General features: G+C 41.7%; 1 protein-coding gene across 1 annotated transcript; it reads right to left on the bottom strand.

Annotated features, from left to right (window-relative positions):
- Positions 1-54: 54 nt before the first annotated feature.
- mei1 (meiotic double-stranded break formation protein 1) lies at positions 55-21,815 on the bottom strand. Its single transcript, XM_076144196.1, has 32 exons — positions 21,672-21,815; positions 21,340-21,463; positions 20,399-20,449; positions 20,027-20,100; positions 19,522-19,627; positions 18,225-18,434; positions 16,634-16,812; positions 15,565-15,679; positions 15,272-15,391; positions 14,658-14,757; positions 13,189-13,323; positions 12,366-12,480; positions 11,940-12,031; positions 11,442-11,589; positions 11,042-11,153; positions 10,506-10,566; positions 10,029-10,126; positions 8,717-8,894; positions 8,379-8,529; positions 8,079-8,264; positions 7,822-7,950; positions 7,483-7,669; positions 6,215-6,334; positions 5,484-5,594; positions 4,612-4,790; positions 4,263-4,347; positions 3,304-3,488; positions 2,698-2,779; positions 2,364-2,470; positions 1,805-1,954; positions 1,522-1,649; positions 55-1,287 (listed from the first exon to the last, which is right to left on the bottom strand). The coding sequence occupies exons 1-32, from the start codon at positions 21,813-21,815 to the stop codon at positions 1,200-1,202; spliced, it is 4,050 nt and encodes a 1,349-aa protein (XP_076000311.1). The 3' UTR covers positions 55-1,199.
- Positions 21,816-22,063: the final 248 nt, after the last annotated feature.

Consider the following 22,063-nt stretch of genomic DNA (forward strand, 5'->3'; position numbering starts at 1 on the left):
ACACCAACACAGCCTGGAGGTCCTTTCCGTTTCCCCCAACGCGTTTCCTCACTGATCGGCCCCAAAACCTTTTAAAATGGATGCCAAAACACGGCTCAATATACAGTAAATACATCCTATAACATTACCTCGGGGACGAGAGAATCGCTATGTAAAATAATAACAGCAATAATAATAACAATAATAACCCAACCACCAACAGAAATAACAATACTAATAATATTACTAATTATTATTGAGTATTGAGTATTTGCTGGAGTAGATTTGACAGCTTTAGATGGAATAATTTGTTAATGGCCAACTGCTTGTTGGACACAATGCATTATTTTCTGAGGACAGAAATTATGCTGAGAGGACGCTGATTCCTTAGTTTGAGGGAAGATAACGGCCAATTTAAAATCACGGATGACCGATAAGAGGGTTTTCTAATAAGGTTCACAGGTTTACTTTGTCATAGAGGAAAGGAAGGAGAGAAGCAAGATCATTATTCAAAACAGACCCCCAGATCACACCAAAACAGTGGTATCTAGTTAATTGATGACACACAAGATAAAAAGGTATGGTGGACAAATACCTCCCTTCCTTTTGAGATTGGAAAGTTAATTATTGCTTTACTATGTATGATCTTTACCCATTCATCTTGGATTTGAGTAATTAATTCCTCGTTTTCGGCAGTCGAGGTTGAGTGGCGGGGACATCATGTTGATGCCTCATAAATCATAATGCCTCGTACATTTACCACAATTACATGCACTATGCACAAATGTAATGTGTTGTACTTTCACCAAATTCATCCATATTCAGCAGACAATTTCTCAAATAATGTTTTAGTCCTGATGTGATGTCCATTCCTATTTTTTTATTTTTATTTATCATAATGGATAAAAGGCAATTTTGTTTAGTGAAGGATTTTTGTTTCCACTTACATACGAGCAAAATGATTTTCCATGGTATTTCTTACATGATGCTGATTTACCTCATGCTTATTACTGAGTGAAGATCATAATATACCCAACATTCATTTATTTCAGCCTGTATTTTTAACAAGACTAATTACAAATAAGAATACAGAAATGCTCCAGGAGCCAGATTACACAGGAAAACACGTGGAGGTGCAAGGAATAGAGCATGACCCTCTAGTCAAATGAATGAAACAACAATGTGTCAAACGTTTGACATAATCTAATCTAAATGATTTTCTAAAACATATGTATCGGCCTTCCAGAGAATCCGCCTGCTGCTTTCACTGTGAAGTCAGATAGACAGATGGACATGTCCCCCACACATCTGTGGAAATGGATTAGGGAGAAACAAAGCAAAATGAGACAGGAGGTCAGTGTGTGAGTGAGACACAGACGAAAAGTACTATTGTGTGGCTGTTGGGGTGGGTCTGGTTAGTCTGATCGACTGACACAAGTTGCTGGCGATAAATCAATCAAGAGGCTTCATGTGCATGTATAATATATGTGATACATTTGCCAGATATCTTTGCCAACGAGGGAAGCATAAATTGAAGGATACAGGATGTTATTAGGCAAACTATGGCTGAAGCTCTCTGTGGATTGCTGTGAGTTGAGGGACAGCAAGATCTTCTTCATCCTACACCAGAGCTCCTGTGATGGTGGTGGTTGTACGACACCACTTTGGATCTGATAGAAATAAAGACGGACACATCTTTATGTTGAGGTTTACAGGCCAAGAGTCAAGCAGGTGTGGAGAGAATTGAGTTAGAAAAAGAAGCTGAATTTGGACTTACTCATAATTTGGAACTTACTCATAATTTAAGAAGAAGAATAACAAGAACCTTTTTATTATCCCATAACTGTGTGAGGAGCTGCCTAAGGGCCTGAGATGTTTCCTGGCTGAGCTCCTTCACTCCCCTCCTTTCCACTGCCTCCATTAACTGGAGAAGCTCAGTCTCCCACAACACCACTGCATTGTCCTGCCACAGCAGCTGCAGAGGACAAAAACACACACAGATACACATGCTCAAATTCATACAATCATAAAAAGTATATGAACAAACAAATGCTCATGCCCATAGTTACACTGGCCTATAGACTAGGCTTGTCACCGTCATAAGCCAATTCATCTGCTGACAATTTCAATTATTGCTGCTGCTGGAATGATCGCACAACAATAATGAAGAGAAGGAGAGAAAAGGCTCTCTATGTGCTTTGGTGAGTTAGTATTTGTCATATATTAACAGGCACTAATGATCCACATTTCTTATCATTTCCATAAAAATGTTATACTTGCAATATCAATACTTTATTACTACACAGTACGTTGTCTAAGAAATTATTTATAATTTGAATAGAGTGTGCATTTCTTCAGGTGAGTGTACGTGTACAACAACTTACAAGTGTGACAAGTGTGAGAGTGGCAGGGTGCAGAAGGCAGCCCTCTCCTGAGCTGAGCAGAGAGTACAGGAGGAATCGATTCCATGGTTGACACATTATGTGCTGGGCTAAACACACAAGCACAGACACACAGACACACACACACACACACACACACACACACACACACCACCAAAGCACAGGGAAGGAAAGTGACAAGTAAGCCTGCCTTAATTAACTAACTAACTAACTATTTATCTATTATTCATTGAATATAAGTCCTCTGATGGAGGAAAAAAAGAGAATTCATTAGGTGAATGGTTAATTACACACATAAACTTTCTGTGCCTGGTACCTGTAATGGGATGTCTTCTGTGCAAGAAGCTCAGCAGGGAGGCCAGGCAATTGACAGAGGCTCTGAGGATCAGCTCATGCTTCTGAAGAGATGGTGAAACATAAGAAATGGTCAAAGATAAGGATAGAAAATAAGGTGGAACGGGAAATCACATGGGAGAAACTGAGCTAAAGTTACACTCATTTCCGTCAGTGGCAGTGCCTGGTGTCTGAAAATACTTAAGTGGGCCAAGAGGATCTATACATGATTGTGAAGGGTAACACTGTAAGCCTGAGGCAGACGGAGACAGAGATGAACAGAGGGAGGGGATTAGAAAGTAAGGGAGGTAAGAGACAGAAAGGACAGATGTGATGAGCATAGAGGAGGAGATGAAGATGAAAGACAGCAATTAGACAAAATGGGAGGAATGGGTTAAGCTGGAGGAGAGAATGACAAAGGAGCAAAATGGCATACTCAATTCCCAATTACCTGATTGCTCCTTTGTCTGTATATTTGTGTCCTGTTTATTTTTAGAATCGAAAATTAAAACTGAAAATTACACTGGAACCAATCGGACATTGGTTCCATTGTTTGTGACACACACAAAATCCCCAGAAGTACAAGAACCTTCATAATGAGTCCACAGAGAGCAGCTGTGAGGCGGTGGGCCCCTCGGGATCCAAGTGGGTACAAAGCACCGTCTGGGACCTCCAGGGGTCTGGGCCCAACCATGGAAGAACTGGTGGTCACACACAACACTGCAGATACCAGGTCAACATCGAGGAGAGCCTGCAGCATCTTCAGGGAGCTGACTTGAAGGAGAGAGAGACGGGATAGGAAGAGGGAATGACTAATGTGGAGTTGTGCTGCCTAAACACAGAATCCCAAGAGAAGCAAGAAGCAAACACGTATACACAACATAGAGAAACAAGTGAATGTTAGGAGCAATACTCAAAGAGCTATGGGAGAGAGAGAAGAAAATCAAAATGGCTAAACCAAGTGTGTGAGGTAGTGAGAGAGAGGGTCACAGAGAGGATAGCAACACAGAGGGACAAAACACTAGACACAGATAAAGAGAGAAACAGGGCAAAGCTGCCGACCAATTGACTTGCACTTATTTCATATATACACACTGAGATTAGTGTTGTTAGAAGGAGGAATCAATTAGTGAGAGAGAGAGAGAGAGAGAGAGAGAGAGAGAGAGAGAGAGAGGGAGAGAGAGAGAGAGCTCATACAACTCTGGCATCCCACTTATCCAGACAGAAACCCAGAGAGAGATGAGCAGCAGGGAAGATCAATCAGCCAGTGGTGCAATGGGATGTGGGCTACTTTATAAAATGAAAGTGTGTGAAATGCTCACCAGAGGCACAGATGACTTCGGGATGTGTTTCATGCCACCAGAGTCAAAGTAAACTGAACTAAGAGGAACCAAAGTACTCGTGCCTGTATTGATAAACTGTATTATACAGTATATATAATATTATGGTATCTAGAAAGCACTTGCCTACATCCGTAACTGGAATTAAACTGGAGGGTAAAATGAAGCAGCTATTCAAAAGGTAACCAAGAAATGAAATGTGTGTTACCGAGCAAGAGACTGTCTGTGTTTCTTTTCTGAAAAAGCAGCCCCTGCAGGGCTCTGTCCAGACTCCAACTGATGTTCTTGTGGACCTTGAATAATGGAGAAGTGGGAAACACCAAGCATGAGGAGAGAATCCAGAGAATAATGGAACCAATACCAAAAAACAGTCCAGAGAACAGAGGGCTTTGTTCAATAGCACAGAGAAACACTACTTTGTGCTGGATGAATTCAACTGTTATTTATTCTGCACCCCCTTCAGAATCTATATTCTATGTTTTGTACCCTTGACTGAGCCTTGACCTTGTGACCGTGTCTTTTCCAAAGGTGTTACAAGAAAGTTGAGCTGTGGGTACCTGAGCGGAATGTATACGCTGCAAAGTAATGAGGGACGACAAGAGGAGATGGCAGCAGCACACCAGGGCTGAGGGAGGGCGGGGTGATGGAACGACGGATGGCATGGAGGAGGAAGAGGAGGAGAGGACCGTCTGCAGCTGCTCCATCAGTCCACAGTTCGAAAGCAGCGACGTAATGGCTGAGGAGAGGCACACACACACACACACTTTTTGCAATGAAAAGCTGCTTGTGCAACATATCTTACCTACATCTTGCTCATTTGTTATTTTATTGTATGCATATTAGAGCTTTTTCTGATCAATTACGAGTTAAATAATAGTTCTATCACATCTCCTTCTGCTTACAAAGATTCAAGTTGTATTTTTGTTTGATTATTTGTTGTGAATGTATTAATGGGGATTATGCAGTACATGAGTGGGCATTTGTGTGTGTATGCCTGTATGTCTGTGTGTTTGTGTGATCTTAAGATGATAAAGCATCCCTGAGCGTTTGTTTGTGTTTGTGCACATGTCTGTAAAGCTCATAAGACTTGACATGCACATGTCCGTGTTCCGTGTGTGTTTGGATGTGTGCATGCATACATTTGCAAACACACGTCTGCAAGAGCCGTCAGGACTGAGCTGCAGTGTGTGCAGCATCTATGTAGCGGTGTGCAGCAGGTGTCAGCTTGTATGGTTATTATTTCTATCTCTGTGCTACATGCTTGTCAAGGTCGGCCTCCCACCTACCTGTCAAAACATGATCAGACAGAGAAAGAGAGCGAACGTGATGTACTGAGACTGAAGGATGGTAGTGGGTAAAAAGGATGGAGATGACAGAGAGAGAGAAAGAGAGAGAGGAAGAGTGAGAGAGATAGGAACATGTGACTAACCTCTGTCGGTGCAATGTGCAGGAGACTGACTCAGGCAGCAGTATAGGTAGTTGAAGGCAGGCAATAGGCTCTCTGTGTCGGTGGGTTTCAACTTTCCTGCTATATTACTCACTTACACACACGCACACGCACACACACACACACACAAACAAACCCGCACACGCATTCACTTTGATGTCTGATGGTTTCCTGTCTTTGATACTTTGTCTGCATTGCTGTCAAGTACAATTGATTTACTTTATTTTAAAGAGATGTTGAAATGTGATGCGTTAGATAGATACAATTATATGGGATGAGCATTGCCATTTACTGTCAGGCACATCGTGTCTCCCACAGGTCTATAAAGGCTGAATCTTAAGAACAATGGACAATGGCACATGCAGCAATGGAAAATACAAATGACTAACAAGACAGAACAGAGGTGGTGTCTCAGTGTAGTTTCATGTTGTTGTCTTTAATGTAGCATTTCCATGCCCGTGTCAATGATACTGGAAGAGAGACTGTACCTTTGTGAGCATTAGAGCAGAAGGCAGAATGCATTATGTTGTGTGTATATCTATATTGTGGTATTTCAGTGTCAACCTGTATTACTGTATTAAAGAAGCAGGATCATGTCTAAAAGTATTTGACATCCACACTGAGCTTTGTGTATATTCTAATTGATTGGTGTGGGGAGGAGAGTCATGATCTGTACAACTATCAGGCAACAACGTTTGATACCGTGAGCTCACCATGGTAGAGCAGCTTGAAGTGCAGTCCGTCTACATCGCTGTCATCGGAGGAGTAGGACAGTGGGTCATTGGCCTGCATTACCCAAAGAAGCTTCAGCACCAGAGGCAGGGGATTCACTACTCAGCAGAGAGAGAGAGGGAGCGAGGGAGAGAGAGAGAGAGAGAGCAAGAGAGCAAGAGAGAGAGAGACATTTAAAAATAAGACCTGTAAAAAGACTGAGAGAAATTTCCTGAAATGTATATATGTGGGAGAGACAAAAAGATGTAGTGCAGGTAAGACGACCAAACCTTTTGCCTGAATTTGAGCATTTTGTTTTGTTTCATTATTCAGGGTTAAACCCAATGTCCCTAGAGTGGTAGGGTGAAGGGAGAGAATGGAGAGAGACAGAAAGACGAGATATCTATACGCTCTGCTCACAGCTATAGTGCATAACATTAAACACTCACCTTGGGATGCTGTTGCATTAGAGGCTAATATAAAGCATATATTAATGCAAATTATAGCGCAATGAACTGGAATATGTGTGGGGATAATGGTCTGTAATCCCCACAGGGCCCAGAACGGGCCTATCCTTATTATAGACGCCTACCTGTCTACCTCTATAATGGAACTCTCCTAACCGTCCCTCTGTTTGGCAGTGGCTTAATGACACTGTTTTTCCTAAAACTTGAGTAAATTAAATAGGCAATGAGTGGACATGATAAATGTAGTAGTTTGTTTATTGCTGTCATTTTTGTGTAATTGTACTTTTCACTCCCAATAAGCCAGGATGGCGTGTGCATGTTGGCGTGGCTGGGTTCCTGTTTTACATTTATTTATCTTTTGCCATGTTTAAAAAAAATCTTGAATGTATAACCACATAAAAATATGTTTAAACTTTTCATTTTACTGGATTTCTTCACGCAAAAGACTAATATGTTTATTTTTTTTTGTGTGTTATAACATTAATTTAATCACTGTAACACGATGTGCAATCAATAGCAGTGTGTTTCAGTTTGCTTTTCATATCATCCTGATTTTGGGCAGATTATATGGGCAGTTGCTGGTTTTAAAGGGAAAGACTAAAAATATTGGAAATATTCCCAGAAAGCTGAACACCAGATGATCCTGGCAACTTCAGATGTGCAGACTGGTTGAGGCTGATTTTAATCATCTGAATATGGCACCTAGAAATGGAGATACATGCCAGCACAGCTAAACACTAACTTGCCAACTCTGAATCAGGCTCGAAGAGAGCTGGTGCTTGATAGTGGCCAATGTCTCTTACCTTCTGCATTGTGTCCCTGTCCTAGCTCATGGCTGTGCTCTGCATTGAGCCTCTGTACTGCCCAGAGTAAGGCCGGCTTGAGCTGGGCACACAGGTCTGCCTCATAGCTCCTTTGATCACGCAGAAACACTTCCAGCACTCCCAGAGCCCGCTCTGCTAGGGGAGCTTCTCTTTTGTACACCATATTCTACAGTCACAAAGCCAGACGCACAGAGACAATGTTTATCACACCTGACTCAAATGCACCAGGGTGTCAATGCAGATGAATTGGAACCTTGTTTCAAGACACGTTAGACAAATACTTAGTCAAGTCCAAGTCCCTGTTCTTAGTCTTCTTACCAGAAGAGTCAATATGACAGCTGGGTATTTCTCTCTCAGAGTGAGTATCTCCATTGCTTCTGAGTCTGCTTCCTGATTCAGCTTTTCTTCTGCAAGGCTTTCTCTCTTCTCTCCTTTGTCCTGCGTGGCCTGAATGGGTCACAAGTGACTCTGGTTTCCATATAGGAGACTTCATGGAGGACTAACTATTAGTAGTAGTTTGTAGTTAGTAACTAAATGTCAATCAGTGAAGAAAGTGCAACTGAAGTGACTCTCACCAGAGTCTGCTCTTCTTCTTTGTGCTGTATATGCTTGGTCAGCCAGAGTTCTAAGACCAGCGAACCAAATCTCTCCACTAGCTCTGGGTAGCGAAAGATAAAGTGGAGCAGTGGAGGGTGGTGAATGTAGAGGGAGGAAAAGTTTTGGCAGGAGGACAGGGCCTTGCAGATGCAGTTCAAAGGAGCCTGGAATGGGTTTGACAAATCACTTTCTTTCAAAAACAGTATAAATGTAAAGGAAAAGACAAAAATGACTGACGAAACCCCTTCAGTTACAGGAGAAAGCCTTGTGTAATATACCTGTTCCAGGTCGGGGCACTTTTCCTGTGTGACTGACAGCAGGTAGAGGGCAGACCGGAGCACAGGCTGAGGCAGGGGACACTCGCCATGATCCTGCACTGAACGCAACAGCCACACTATACTGGCGAACACAGTCTGTTCTGGGAGGAGCCTGGAGAACGAGGACACACAGACATGCACGCATGAATGCATACACAGATACACAATAGGCCCACAACAAACACACCAGAGCAGACACAATGGCCAATCAAGTAGACCAACATGTGAAAAGAAGTGCTGGGGAATATATTCACTACTGCTGCACATGTGTGTATCTATGTGTGTCTACGGTGTGTTACCTGTCGCCGTTATGCAGTGCAAGGTGTAACATTATGACCACACAGTACTGAGTGGCCCTGGGTGTGGAATAGTCACACAGGTAGAGCCCTGGGTCCTCACACAGCAGAGAGGGCCAGTCAGACACACGGTAACACAGAGACGGAAGGCTGCATTGCAGAAGATTCTCCACCTCAGCATCTGATTCATGAGAAAAGAAAACAACAAAAACAGGAATGGAAAAGCAGTGAAGGGAAGATAGCAATAGGAACGGAACGGGGATAAATATCTCAGGACATTTGTAGATGAAAAAGAGAGAGATGATGTATAAAACAATGATGAATAAAACAAAGCCAAGATGCAGCAGATGGGGCCCTTGTAAATGTGTTTATGTAAATTCGCTGAAGTATGGAAAAAATTGTGGATGAACTCATGTTTTGTTTTTATTGTGCAGTGTGAGCTCTTCCTCTCAGGGGTCTGAAGAGACAACAAGAAAGAGATGACAAGAGAAGAAGAAATAAGAATGGAGTCACTAAGCCTTAGCTGAAACCTAAACCAGCCAAACCATACGCAGTACATGAGGTAGACTCAGGAGAGCAAGTAAGAGAATGATGAAGCACAGGGAATGATAACACACACAAGACAAATAAGGATCACAGAACCATGACAACACCGAGACTATAAAGCCAGTCCAGGGTCTGTGAGGAGAGAGGAGAGAGGGATAAAGGAAATCAAAAGAAAAATAAATCTTATACTGTATATAAGAAATATAAACAGATGGGGACAGAGATAAATACAAACAGGAACAAAAGGGGGAGAGAGCAGTCTGGTGATCCAGCAGAAGGAGAGTAAGGAATAAACACTCCGTCAGACAGCGGAGAAGACTGAAAAGAGGAAAGTCCATAATGAGAAGGACACCAGGCTACTAATTAAGCAGCTATCTCTTGGGACCTGGAAGGAAAGTGAAGCAGCAGGGAGGATGGACAAAGTTTGAAACATAGATTGTCAAAAAGAATACTAACAATGATTTTCTACCAGGAAAAGGAAGCTAAATCATTCAAACCTGAAGTTATATACTTTTCATACAAAATGCCACTCAATTTGTCTGAACAACTGAAAATGTCCCTGTTTATACAAAACAAAGTCATCTGTAACGACAGCTCACCTCAGCACTTTTAACAGAGTTGAATAGATGGCAGCATGCAACATTTCAAAGAAGTCGAAAGTAACAACTGGGTTTTTACTGGGCCATTACTGCATATAATTATGCATGGGTGTGGGGAGTGTGTGGGTTTATGTGTGTGTGTGTGTGTGTGTGTGTTTTCATTTGCATACCATGTTTGTAGAAGCAAGTGGCGGGATCTGAATGGTAAAGCAGACACATACTGAGTTTCTGTAGAAAACCACAGCAAGACGAATTTAGATTTGGGTTCCTGGAAGTAATAACGGTAACAGAGAAAAAGACATGAGGGTAGGCATAGTGTCAACACCTTGGGCAGTGCATATCAACTGTCAATATAGTGATGATATCAAAGACACAACAGGATGTACCTTAATTGAGTGCTTTCAGATATAAACACACACAATGCACTGCACAGTTTCATAACAGCTCAGAGCAGAGGGTCTTACAGTAAACCAAGACACATAAATGCAAACACAGGGTTTTGTATGCACCTCTTGAGTGACTCAAACAGGGAATGGTAATAGCAACTCATACTTATTGGACCCCCTGGTTTAGTACACACACATACTGCTACCTGAAGCATGAAACTCTGAAATGTGTGTGTTGGTGCCCTAAGCTTATCCAGTTACCTGTTTCCTGCACAGAGGAGAGCTTTGTCTTCCAGAGCGAGGCGGTAGAAGCCAGAGGAGGCTGGTGAAAAGGAGGAAGGAGGGAGGAGGAAGCACAATAGACAGGTGTAAGAGAGGGAAAAATTCCTTTGTAAAATAAAAGAGACAGAAACAAGTTCTGAGACATCTTCTAAAACTATACAGTGGATGATTAGGAAAATGCAGCAACTGCAGGCACACCTTTAGCCTCCAGTCTAGTTTCAGTGACTATCAATAAATAAATGAACTATTGCTCTTTACGTGTATTTTGCAGAGACATGTGTCTAGTGTGTTTGTAAGTTGTAAGAAGTAAGTCGTAAGTCGCTTTGGATAAAAGCTTCTGCTAAATGACCGTAATGTAATGTAATGTAAGTGTGCTTGTAAGTTTCCAAAAGTTTCCATATTTTTTAAGCTTCATTTGTAAAACAACCTTGGACTCTAACCCTAGAGTTTGGTTAGAAACACATTTGGCCAGTAGGGGAGTACATTTGTTGATTCATTCATTTCTGGCAACTCACCTAGCTTAGATGCAAAGATGGGCATGTGAGAGGGAACAAGGGTGAATTGGGAAGACAGGATGCAATAGAAGCACTGCAGTATCTCGGCACTGGAATCACGCTCACATATCCTCTATGCACAAGGAAAGACATAAACGTCACAGGCAAATAACTAACCCCAAATTGTAAATAACACTTCAGGGAACTACGGTATAGGTTTTGATAAATAAACTCAATGTCCATGTATAAACAAAACTAATGAGCACAGAGGCAGTATGGTTCTTAATAAAGTCATTTAGCAGAACTATCAGAGAAAGTTATTACTGCCGCCTACTTCCTTCACGTTTTTGTTTCGCATTCAGGCCCTGTAAAATCAGAGAGTGCATTGGTGTGTGTTTGAGTGTGGGTGTCCTGTTCTCACAAAGACAGTAGGTATGCAGACAGCGTCACAGCAGTGCAGAACACACCAACATAGAGACTCCACTGAGTCTTGTGCAAGGCCATGTTTAGACAGGGATGTGAATGCATTTTCCTTCAGAAGAGGTTCTGATGCACACTGCTCAGCCAACCTTGGGCATAAACAAAAAACATTAATGCCCACACAAACACACACAAAAAGGTAACCAGATCCCCACATGCTCACAGCACAGATGTACCATGTAGTATGCCATAAAAGCAACAGATAACAGATAAATAAAGCACACATAAAGCAACCACAAATCTTCTCTTTCAACAAAACATCAGCTTTTTTTACTCTATTTATAACTTGTTAAGTTGGCTATTTCTTAGGCACAGCATTGACAACCTTACAATGGGACTGAGCCCTTTTGCTCAAACTGTTGTGGTTCAGTTTATTCAACATTAGAACTACAGTGATCCTATTTAACTACTTGATTGAGTGACGGGTCAATGTGCTGACCTGCAGGCAGCCTGAAAGCAGAGCAAGGCATGGAGGAGAAATCCTTTGGCCATGGAAGCCTGGCTGTTGTGGTGTGACCTTTTCAAGCTGCCCTGGGGAAGAAGACATGGGAGGAAGGAATAGAAATAAAAGACATCACAGTAGAAAGTAACAATGTCTGCCTGTGTGTTCTTAGGCAATTAAAACTAAATTTAGCTAATATGGGGGGCGTGAAAAACTTCTGATCTATGCAAGGTCTGGCTCGTAAGAAAAAGTTTGGGAACCACTGGGCTAGGTCAACAATTGTATACATGTATGTGTAGGCTAAGAGACTAAGATGCCTTGTTTTGGTCAAATATTAAGTCATCATGCCATGGTGACTTCCTAACGACGAGGCCTGTGGTGAATTTGTCTGATCCACAATGGCTCGAAACAATACACACTTACAATGCTGCGCTGATGAGCAGAGGAGTGTTGGGGAAGCTGAGAGCATCTGTTAGCAACGGCCTCTAACAGCACTTCTATCTCCCTGTACTGGACAGGGTTGGGCTGGTGGTTCAGTCTGGACAATGTAGAGAAGCATTAGGATTTGCAAGAAGACATCAATTAGATTAAAATGAAATTCATTCATTCATTGCATTTATTGACAGAATATAGCTAAAGGGTGGTGAAGAGGAGTCAAAGGCACAGAGAGAGGGAAATGATATAAAATATTAAGAGAGAGAGAGCGAGAGAGAGAGAGAGAGAGAGTGTGTGTGTGTGTGTGTGTGTGTGTGTGTTTGTGTGTGTGTGTGTGTGTGTTTGTGTGTGTGTGTGTGTGTGTGTGTGTGTGTGAGGGGACTGAACTGAACTGAATGATGACTTTGCCTCTGGGGAACAAATTGTGTGTTTTCATTTGCATTTATTTATCTTGTCCTATATCACACATGCACACCAGACAGGACTTTATTGAGGAGTTGCCTTACTTGATGTAACAAATCAACAATCAGGAGAAAGTAACCTCAGGATATGGCTGTACACATGTCCTCGAACAATATTAGTGTCATTTATCTATAGTGAGCATGTGTGTGTGTGTGTGTGTGTGTGTGTGTCATGCTGATACAGTATGTATCTTAAAAAAAGGTGTTTATTGCATTATGCTAAAAGTGTTTAAAATGTTTTCTGTATCGCTCAGTATTTGTGTTCTTGTGTAACTTTGTATTTGAAAGCAAATAAAGGTTTTGGAGATGAGTGTGCGTGCAAGCATGCGTGCAAGCAAGTGTACGCATACCGGAGAAGGGCAGACGCAGCGTTGGAAGCCTGTGTGGCCACAAGCAGGCAGGAGGCTGAGACACCGGCTACCACAGCCTCAGACACTGCTGCAAAGCCTGGACCACTAGGAAACAGATGCACATCTGGGGGCTGCCTGTACACACACACACACACACACACACACACACATACACAGACCTCGGATTTGTAAGACTCTTGTGCCAACTTGTGGCACCTGTTCACTGAAAAAATCAATGCAATTAGAAAAGACATCAAAAAATGTAGCGTAAAATATATTCCAAGCCCTTTACCCTCTAATAATTGTTGAACATTAAAGCTAAATATAAAGCGGAGTAATAGTCTTGTCCACCAAATGAGTGAGTGAGAATGGTCTATTTAGCTGATGTGGCTTTTTAACACGTCTAAAAGCCTGTCTTAACTTTGTTATCAGCCAAATCTGTCAGTGGTGTCCCAATACTGGAGGACACTGCTGAATTGCTATCAAAGTGCCATCTCTCTCCCTCTCATCTCCAGACACCCTTTTCTGTCCATTGCAGGTCTGGGAATACATAATAAACACATAGTGCTGACCTACAGGCATTACAAATATCACCAACATTTTTTTCCGATACTTGACACACCCCCACAACAGCTGTGGCCAGAGATATGGTGTTGCCACAACAAGACTTGCAGAGACTTGCATAGAGCAACTTAAACAACACATGCGTGCATGTAAACATCCACTCTAACACACACACACAGACACACGCATACAGTAATCACACACAGACTAGTGATGGTTCAACAAACACACAAAGTCAGCCAAACATTTGCATATGTGCACAGATGTCCACCCACACATACACAAATGCTCCTGCACACAGGCCGTGCACTGTGAGCAACACTGGCAAAGTTAGGACTCCTGTCATCTGCACACACACTTCTGCTTGCTCAGCACTTTGGAGCTAGTTCTTTGGTCTAGCTAGTATTATACCATTCCACTCAGTGTGAAAGCACAAATTCCCCTTGCTATTTGAAATCTCTTATCCCTTGTATTGTTGCTATGTGATGGGTGAAACCGTTCATTAAAATGATGTCAACCTTGCAGAGAGTGAATTCTTAGCCTTGTTATGTATTCTCATCTACTGGCCAGCAGACAGTTAATTAAATTCTAATTAAAGATCCCATTGCACAATGTAATATCATTTACAGAAGGTCCCTGCACAGTATGTAGCTATTGATATAATTTAGTTAGTATTAATCTCAATTGATTATAATGCTAGACTTATTATCACTCAATATTACCACTGTTATCTAGTACAGTAGTTGCTGTCTGTTTGTTTCAACAGAACAATTACAGAGGGAATTTATCATATTGCTGCTCAGACTTGCTGGTGCATGTCTGATATCTCTGGCAAAACTGGATCACACACATCTGGAAAGGAAATCCTAATTTAATTCACTTTCTCTCTAATCTTTCTCTCTCACCTATCCAGTATGACAGTGAGCAGCAGTAGACCTTGTTTCTGCACTTCCAGATTCGCCAGTTGCAGAGCCTCCTTCACGCTGCGCACCAGGGACTCAATACCTTAAACACAGGCACACACACACACACACACACACACACACACACACACACACACACACACACACACACACACACACACACACACACAAACACACACACACATACACACACACAGATGAGCAAGCTACCAGGTCATTTCTATGTGTGCGGAAACTCCAAACAGATCGAATAGCATTGTGATGCTCTCTGTAAGCCTTCCTTGTTCCGCTGCTTCCCATTGCCGTCTGTTTTCCATGTTACGTTCACCTCTAGGTGAAACGTCTTCAAGCCTTTACTAGCAAGTCCAGTTGCCTAAGATGAACTTTCCTTGGACACCATGACCTGGATGACTTTGCCTTAAGCTTGAATTTTAGTGTCCTATCCTTAGCTAGACCTTAACAACTCCACCATATACAGTATAGTCACCCAGCTAAAATTATGATAACTGTTATATCTACATACATTCCAAAAAATACATCACAAAATCACAAATGCACCCATTTAGTTAAGTTTTCTCATCTGACTGTCCTCTCACCATAGACAGCGTGACACTGGGAGAAGAAGAGCGGGTCCTCTGTCAGCAGCAGCAGACAACTGTAAACAGACCAAAGCAGGACCTCACTCCTGCTACTGGCCAGACACTCAAAAAGGAACTCTGGTGGGACAGACACAGAAAGAATAGGAGAAGGAGATAAATGGTAGGACAATTACAGGTATGAAGACAGAAGTAAATGCAGAAGAAAATGCAACAAATGTAGATGTAAAGATAGACTAAGATAGTGTCAAATGGTATTTGTGGAGAAGGGAACAGCTTGTGTGTATGTGTACCAGGTACATCAGCCAGGATGAATGGAGAAGAGTACTGACTGGGGGAATGGGTCAGGACAGACTCTATACACTGAACACTGGCCACCTGCACCACCTCTTCGCCACTCAGTAGCAGCTGGAAAACACATAAATAGATCTATTTAAACAGTGTAGGGCTTTACCAATGTTTACGGAACCATAGTTGGCTGGTGATTGCTGATTCCTACTGTCTGGCCCTTCTGTAGGCCAACTCTACTCTGAGCTGCAGTGTGTTTATGAACACGTCAAAGGCTGTCACATATCAGCACAGAGAGCCTACATGAATGTCAGCATATGTAGCTAGGGGCTGATATTTTGACAGATGATTAAAGTCATCAGAATTCATACTGCTATGCCATTAAATGAAAAATCTGGCAACAATATTGAAGCCTTTATTTTTTTATCCTCTTGAATTTTTGTTCAAATAATTTGTCTTTTCACATCTTTAATCATGTTTGCATCTGCAATCGCTTGACATTTGTTGAACTCTCAATTAAAGTTCACCTAAATTGTGTCAAGATCTAATATACTGTCAACTCACAAATGAATGTATGAATATAAAATATTACAAATGCATCATTTAAATACAATGGGGATCATTCTATTACATGTACAACTGTATCCCTCGGGATAAACAAGTTTTATCTTATCTTAATCAGTAATAGAAAACCGCAAGCGCTATGCAGAAAGGACATTAGTTGACATTTGAATAAACAGGAAGAGAAGTTTTATTTCAGCTGTTCAGGAAATAGCCCTTGGTGGAGCTCGGGGTTTGGTGCTGCACTATACAGATTCACAAGGGAACTGAATAACACAAATATAGTTTGCAATACACATGGAGTGTAAGACAGACAAGTGCTCACTGCAGCCTACGCACACTCACAAACCAAGAAGTAGCTCTGCAACAGAACTCTTTGAAATCACTGCATGAAATAAATATTTCGCTGAGTAACTGTCAGCAATTCTTCCAGTGAAAAACCTCATTCAAAGGCACATCCATCCAGGATTTGAATATAATGATTGGGAGTGGGAGCAGAATGTACAAACTAACCTTTTTCAATATGAGGGGCAGAGGTCTGTGATCTGAGGACTGTGGCTCTTTGTTCTGGCTGGGGCTCTGGTCGTTATTGTTGTGGAGGCTCTGGTCTGTATTGCACATGATCTGATTGTAAGGGCTGTTCATCAGAACTGAAGCTGCCTCTTCCAACTGCAGAAGCTGCCTCAGCAGGCCTAACAGATCAATGATACGGTGTGAAATTACATTCTGGCTCCAATGTGTATATTCTAAAAATACAAGGATTTTCCCCACTGGTATAAGATGAATGGCCAACATTAGTTAGCCATTAGGGGTGCTGTTATATAGAACTGCATTGTACTGAACTGTGTTAACTGTGTTTGTATATTTATTGAAAGAAGAATCTGAAGATATAAAAGAGCATGACAAAAACACAAAGAAAAACATTTTGGAGATTTTCTTTATGCATAGGGAGGGAAAATAATAATGAGAACAAGGATATGTACCAGATGTGAAAAGTGAAAAATAAACAAAGCAACAGCCAGTTATGATGCTATCAAGGGTGGCTGAAATGATATCAACGCAGTTAGTATAATGATATTATAGGTATAAAGTTTCCTTGGTGACATCATTTACCATTCCAGGTAGAGTCAGGTAAAACAAAAGTGGACATGCAGTAATAACAAACAAAAAATAAGGAATCTCCAGCCACCCGGGGAGGGGGAAGAGGGGCACCGACAGCCACAGAACGAATCATGAACACAACAAGCCGTGGCAAGAAGATAAAGAGAAAAAATGAAAAAGGAAAGAGGTAACGAAAAAGAAAAAGAAAAGGAAAAAAAGAAATGACTATATCTACTATTTTATCCACCTTATGTATGTCAATGGTAGGAGTTAATAGTAGAAACACCTTTCAATAGAACAGTCTTATATAATTGCACCTCTCCCTCTCCATATCGCTCTTTATCACTCTGGCCCCCACATTAGAGCATTTTGGCACAGTACACTTGTGCTAAAGTGCAGTGGAGGAAGAACACATCCTTATATAAATTCTTCACTTCCACAACATTCCCTTAAATGCAGGCTCACTAACAGGAATAAAACAGGAAGAAACTACCAAAAGGGGCACAGAAGTCTCTCAGAGCTTGTAACAGCCTTGTGTAACAGTATGACAAAAAGCAGATCAATCTAATGAATAAAAAAAGGAAAATACAGAATGAAAAGGGGGAACAGAATGAATAAGTGATGGGATTACATTGTATTATATTGTGTTGTGCACTCTCCCTCTGTCTCTGTCTGTCTTCCTTGACCGATGTTTTTACATGTTATATTCTATTGCATGACTGTGTGTGTTTTCAGGTATTTGTTAGAAATCTTTGAATTGGAATTGGAATTACTTCCTTTTTTCCTTGTACATTAATGGTTTTCTCAGGAGTTTTTCCTCATCTTACTGGAGAGCTTTGGGCTTTTTTCCCCTTTTTCTTAGCTCAGTCAGTAAAGCCCTTTGAGTCACTACATAAACAGCACCTATGCACATAAACAATACCTATGCAAAGAAACGTGAGTTGCGCAAAATCTTATCTTGTCTAAAATAATGGCGATATGCAGCATGTATTCTATTTCTCACCCAGGCAGTTGAAGATGAGCTGAGGAGATCCAGCAATGGCCAACGTCTGCAGTAACAGGATACAGACTTTGTCCCTAATAGTGATGGGAATGGACTGGGCCGCCAACCCCCCAGCTGTCTCAAATAGCCTCTGCCACAGATAGAGGATTGATGCTTTCACTCCAGCATCTGGATACAGCAGGGCCAAGCACAAGCACTCCAGCATAGGTACTGAGTCAGACGGGAAAGAAAGGGTTTAAAATAGATACAGCAAACTGAATCGTTGCAAGAACTAAAAATGGAGTATAGACATACATATATATAGAAATCACGTCCTTGAACAACAGAGAGTGCAACAACAGGAAAGGAAAATTGATGGGACATGTGGGAACAGAGGGATTAACAGTTTTTAGTGCAGAACAGTGATGGAGGAGGAAGGCAAGAGTAAGAAAGCAAAAGAAAGAGAGGTTATAGTGAGACAGGAGATACATTTGACAGAATCAAAATATGAGGTGACGAGATGATTCAGGTTTATGGAGAGAATAAAGGACGGATAGCTAAATAAGGGAGAGAAGACCTACGGACAGACAATGCAAACAGAAGGAACACAGGAGGAAAGAGATGAGGAAGAGGATCAGAAAATAAGAATTGAATAAGTATGTGAGGAAAACAAAAGCCTTAGTGACAAGCCTTTGTTTCTTTCTCAGTCAAAACAACTTCCATCTTGCTTTGCTACCTCACTGTGACACTGTCCTCAGTTAGGACCTGAGAACAAGACATCAACTCTCTGGAGATGGAGGATAGCAAAGGGGGATGGGGGGGTGTAGGTAAAGCGAAGGGAGGAGATAACCTGGTAGATGGACAGGCAGACAGAGTCAAAGGAGGAGATAAGGAGCTCTGGGCTCTTGTTGTCATTGTGGTGCTGTTGTCATTATTCCAAACAGCCCCAGAGACTTGATGAGTGACAGGCTTCAGACAGGGCAGACCGTCAATAGAGGCAGCCCACATGTTACATCAGCACCGCAAAAACCCACCACTACCTGCTGCTGCTCAAGGAAGCTTGTAAAACCCATGGACACACATGGAAGGACGACATACACAGAATAATGAGATGCTTATTAGGCAGAAGGCTCATATTCGCTCGCGGCAATCAGTCATGATACAAACGTTGTGATTCAAGGTGCCGACTGGGGTCAAACATAAAGGCTCACCAAGCACATCAAACACACATAAATGCTCAACTCTTTGCTTTTGGAAGACAGTACGAATCTGCTTAATAACCCTGGGATGAGATTGGGTGTCTGATGCAGAATCTCACCATACTGAGCCACGAGGGTCTGCGTCAGATTGGGCACAGCTTCAACCAGCCTTCCAAGGAAGTTGAAGGTAGGCAGAAACTCCCTCACACTGAAATGGGCACTCAGCTAGATAGACATAGGCATAGACAAAAAAAAGTATCAAAACAAATCCAATGACAACAGATGTACGATATTCAGTTGCATGTCTGGGTGAGTTTCTGCTATGGGTTCAAAATGTGGGCAGTACAAACTATACAGTATGATGTCCAACAATGCATGCATTAAATGATTGCTATTCTGTAATGAAGTGATTGCAGTATGGACTTTTCCAGTACATCTTCCCCCAAAGGTGAAACAACATCAGCATTTCACACTGACATGCTGTCTGTTAACCAAACAACCCTGAGTGTTTATGTTGGTTACACAAGGACTGGTACACAACAAGTTGTTGAGCAAGTTTGTGCGTCTGAGTGTGTAGATGAGCAGGTGTGTCTATTTTTCCATGGATGTACACGTGTGTCTCACCTGTGTGTGTATCTCATCCAAAACATAGAGTATGTTTTGCTCATTCTGGAGCTCCAGAAGCAGCTCAACCAGCACTGATGCATTCACACAAACAGACATATATGTACATACACACAAACACATGCATGTACAAGCACAAACAGGGGGGGAAAGCAAAAGCATTGTTTATTAGACACTAAGCAGATTCAATATTTAATCTGTAATCCAACAGCTTCATTTTCCAATTAAAACCTTCTGTTCATTCAGACTTTGAATCAAGTGAATTATTAATCTAATCAAATACTATAATAATATAAACTATTCTATCTGTGCACCTTCTGTTTATTGGATTTCCTACTCTGAAACAAAAATTATAAAGAGGGATCACCTCACCTTGGATGACCTTTTCCAGAGTGGCTGGATCCTCCACAGTGCGAAGCATCCCTAGTACCAGAACATTAATATCTGGCTACATTTACAAAGTATATTGAAGTATATTGAAAGTAAATTGCTCCCGGGCGCCTGCAAGGGCGAGGGCAGCCCCCCTCACTTCACATCTCTCCACAATTCGCTGTATACAGACCTTGTTTGCATGGGGGTGTTGCATGTGTGTGTTTCTGTCTGTGTACAACAACAATGTGCATACAACTGAGTGAGGAAAAGAATTTCCCTTTCTTTCTTCTTTCTATACATAACCCCTATGTAAATTACAGAACATTAGTTTCTAGGGAGATAAATGTATGGAAAAATTAATATTGCCTTGAAAAAAAAAGATGGTTTGAAAGTAATGATAAGAAGTATGGGAGGTAGCCCGAAAGGATGAATAATAATTGTGCATGCTCTTAGATAAGAATAATTTCTCATCTAAGGGCATGCACAATGAGAGATTTTGCCCATTTACCGTTTTGTTACACACCCAATCACTGCATTAATTTGATTAGCGCTCTAATGGCATAGGCTTAATAACAGTCTTGCTATTACACTGTAACTCCAAAACCGGCTGCGGTCTAACCACAGCACGTATAGAATATGAGGGATATAGAGACACTTTAAGATACGTAGGGTGACTATTCACGCCAGCCCTTGTCTGACATGCATAAATAATTTTAGTCTCTCTACCATGTGGATGAAAGTGCAGTCATGTACTAGATCTTATACCCTGTTAATACCCTGCAAGGTTTTATTTTATACTAAATAGATTAAATGAGGGATGATTGCTTTTTGGTTCACACCGCAGTTTTACCTGTTGGGCAAAGAAACACTTAAGAAAAGAGAGGAGAGGAACATTTCACACACGGATGTCACCAAGTACAGTAAATGTAAGTGTCTCTCACTCAATACAGAGGCTGTGAGATGAAGGGAGACGCTGTGGTCCTGCTGCAGCAGTTCCTTCAGGGCCCCAGGACAACATCTCAGCACCCAACTGATTCTAGTGAGAGTCACACACTTCCTCACAGACTGTGCACACACACACACACACACACACACACACACACACACACACACACACACACAAAGAGAGGGGGGGGCTGACATGGTGGAAACTTTTAAACTTGGCACAAAATGACAACCACAGTTACCAAGTAAATATTTACAAGTGGTGAGGTATGAGAAAAGCTAGTGACAGAGCAGAAGCCATAACGAGCTTATCATGGTTTTGACTCACCGCAACATGGCAGCTCTCCATCATGTCGATGACGCAGGTGACACACAGGAGCATCCCGCCCCCCTGTGCTGGGCCCAGACGGCCGCCCCATCTCGATTCGTGACCGGAATGGGTCTTGTCATAAATAATATCCCCGCTCGTCATTTTGTTCCAGTTTCACCTTTGGGTAAGAGAGACCGTGACATGTCAAACAAGTTGGAGGCTTTGTAATGAAGACTAAAATGACTACTAACCTTCTACGGTTAGCTTGACAGTACATTTATTTAGCCTCTTTGTACCGTCACATAAACGGAAGTCGGAAACTACGTTATATATTTATATTTAACTTATTTATTTTTAAGATTGTAATAAATACTCTCGTTGTATTGTTATATCATGACGTCAGATTGAAT

This window comes from Genypterus blacodes, unplaced genomic scaffold, assembly GCF_046128005.1.
Source record: "Genypterus blacodes isolate CSIRO-AG114 ecotype Tasmania unplaced genomic scaffold, CSIRO-AGI_Gbla_v1 ptg000028l_1, whole genome shotgun sequence".
Lineage (NCBI taxonomy): Eukaryota > Metazoa > Chordata > Actinopteri > Ophidiiformes > Ophidiidae > Genypterus > Genypterus blacodes.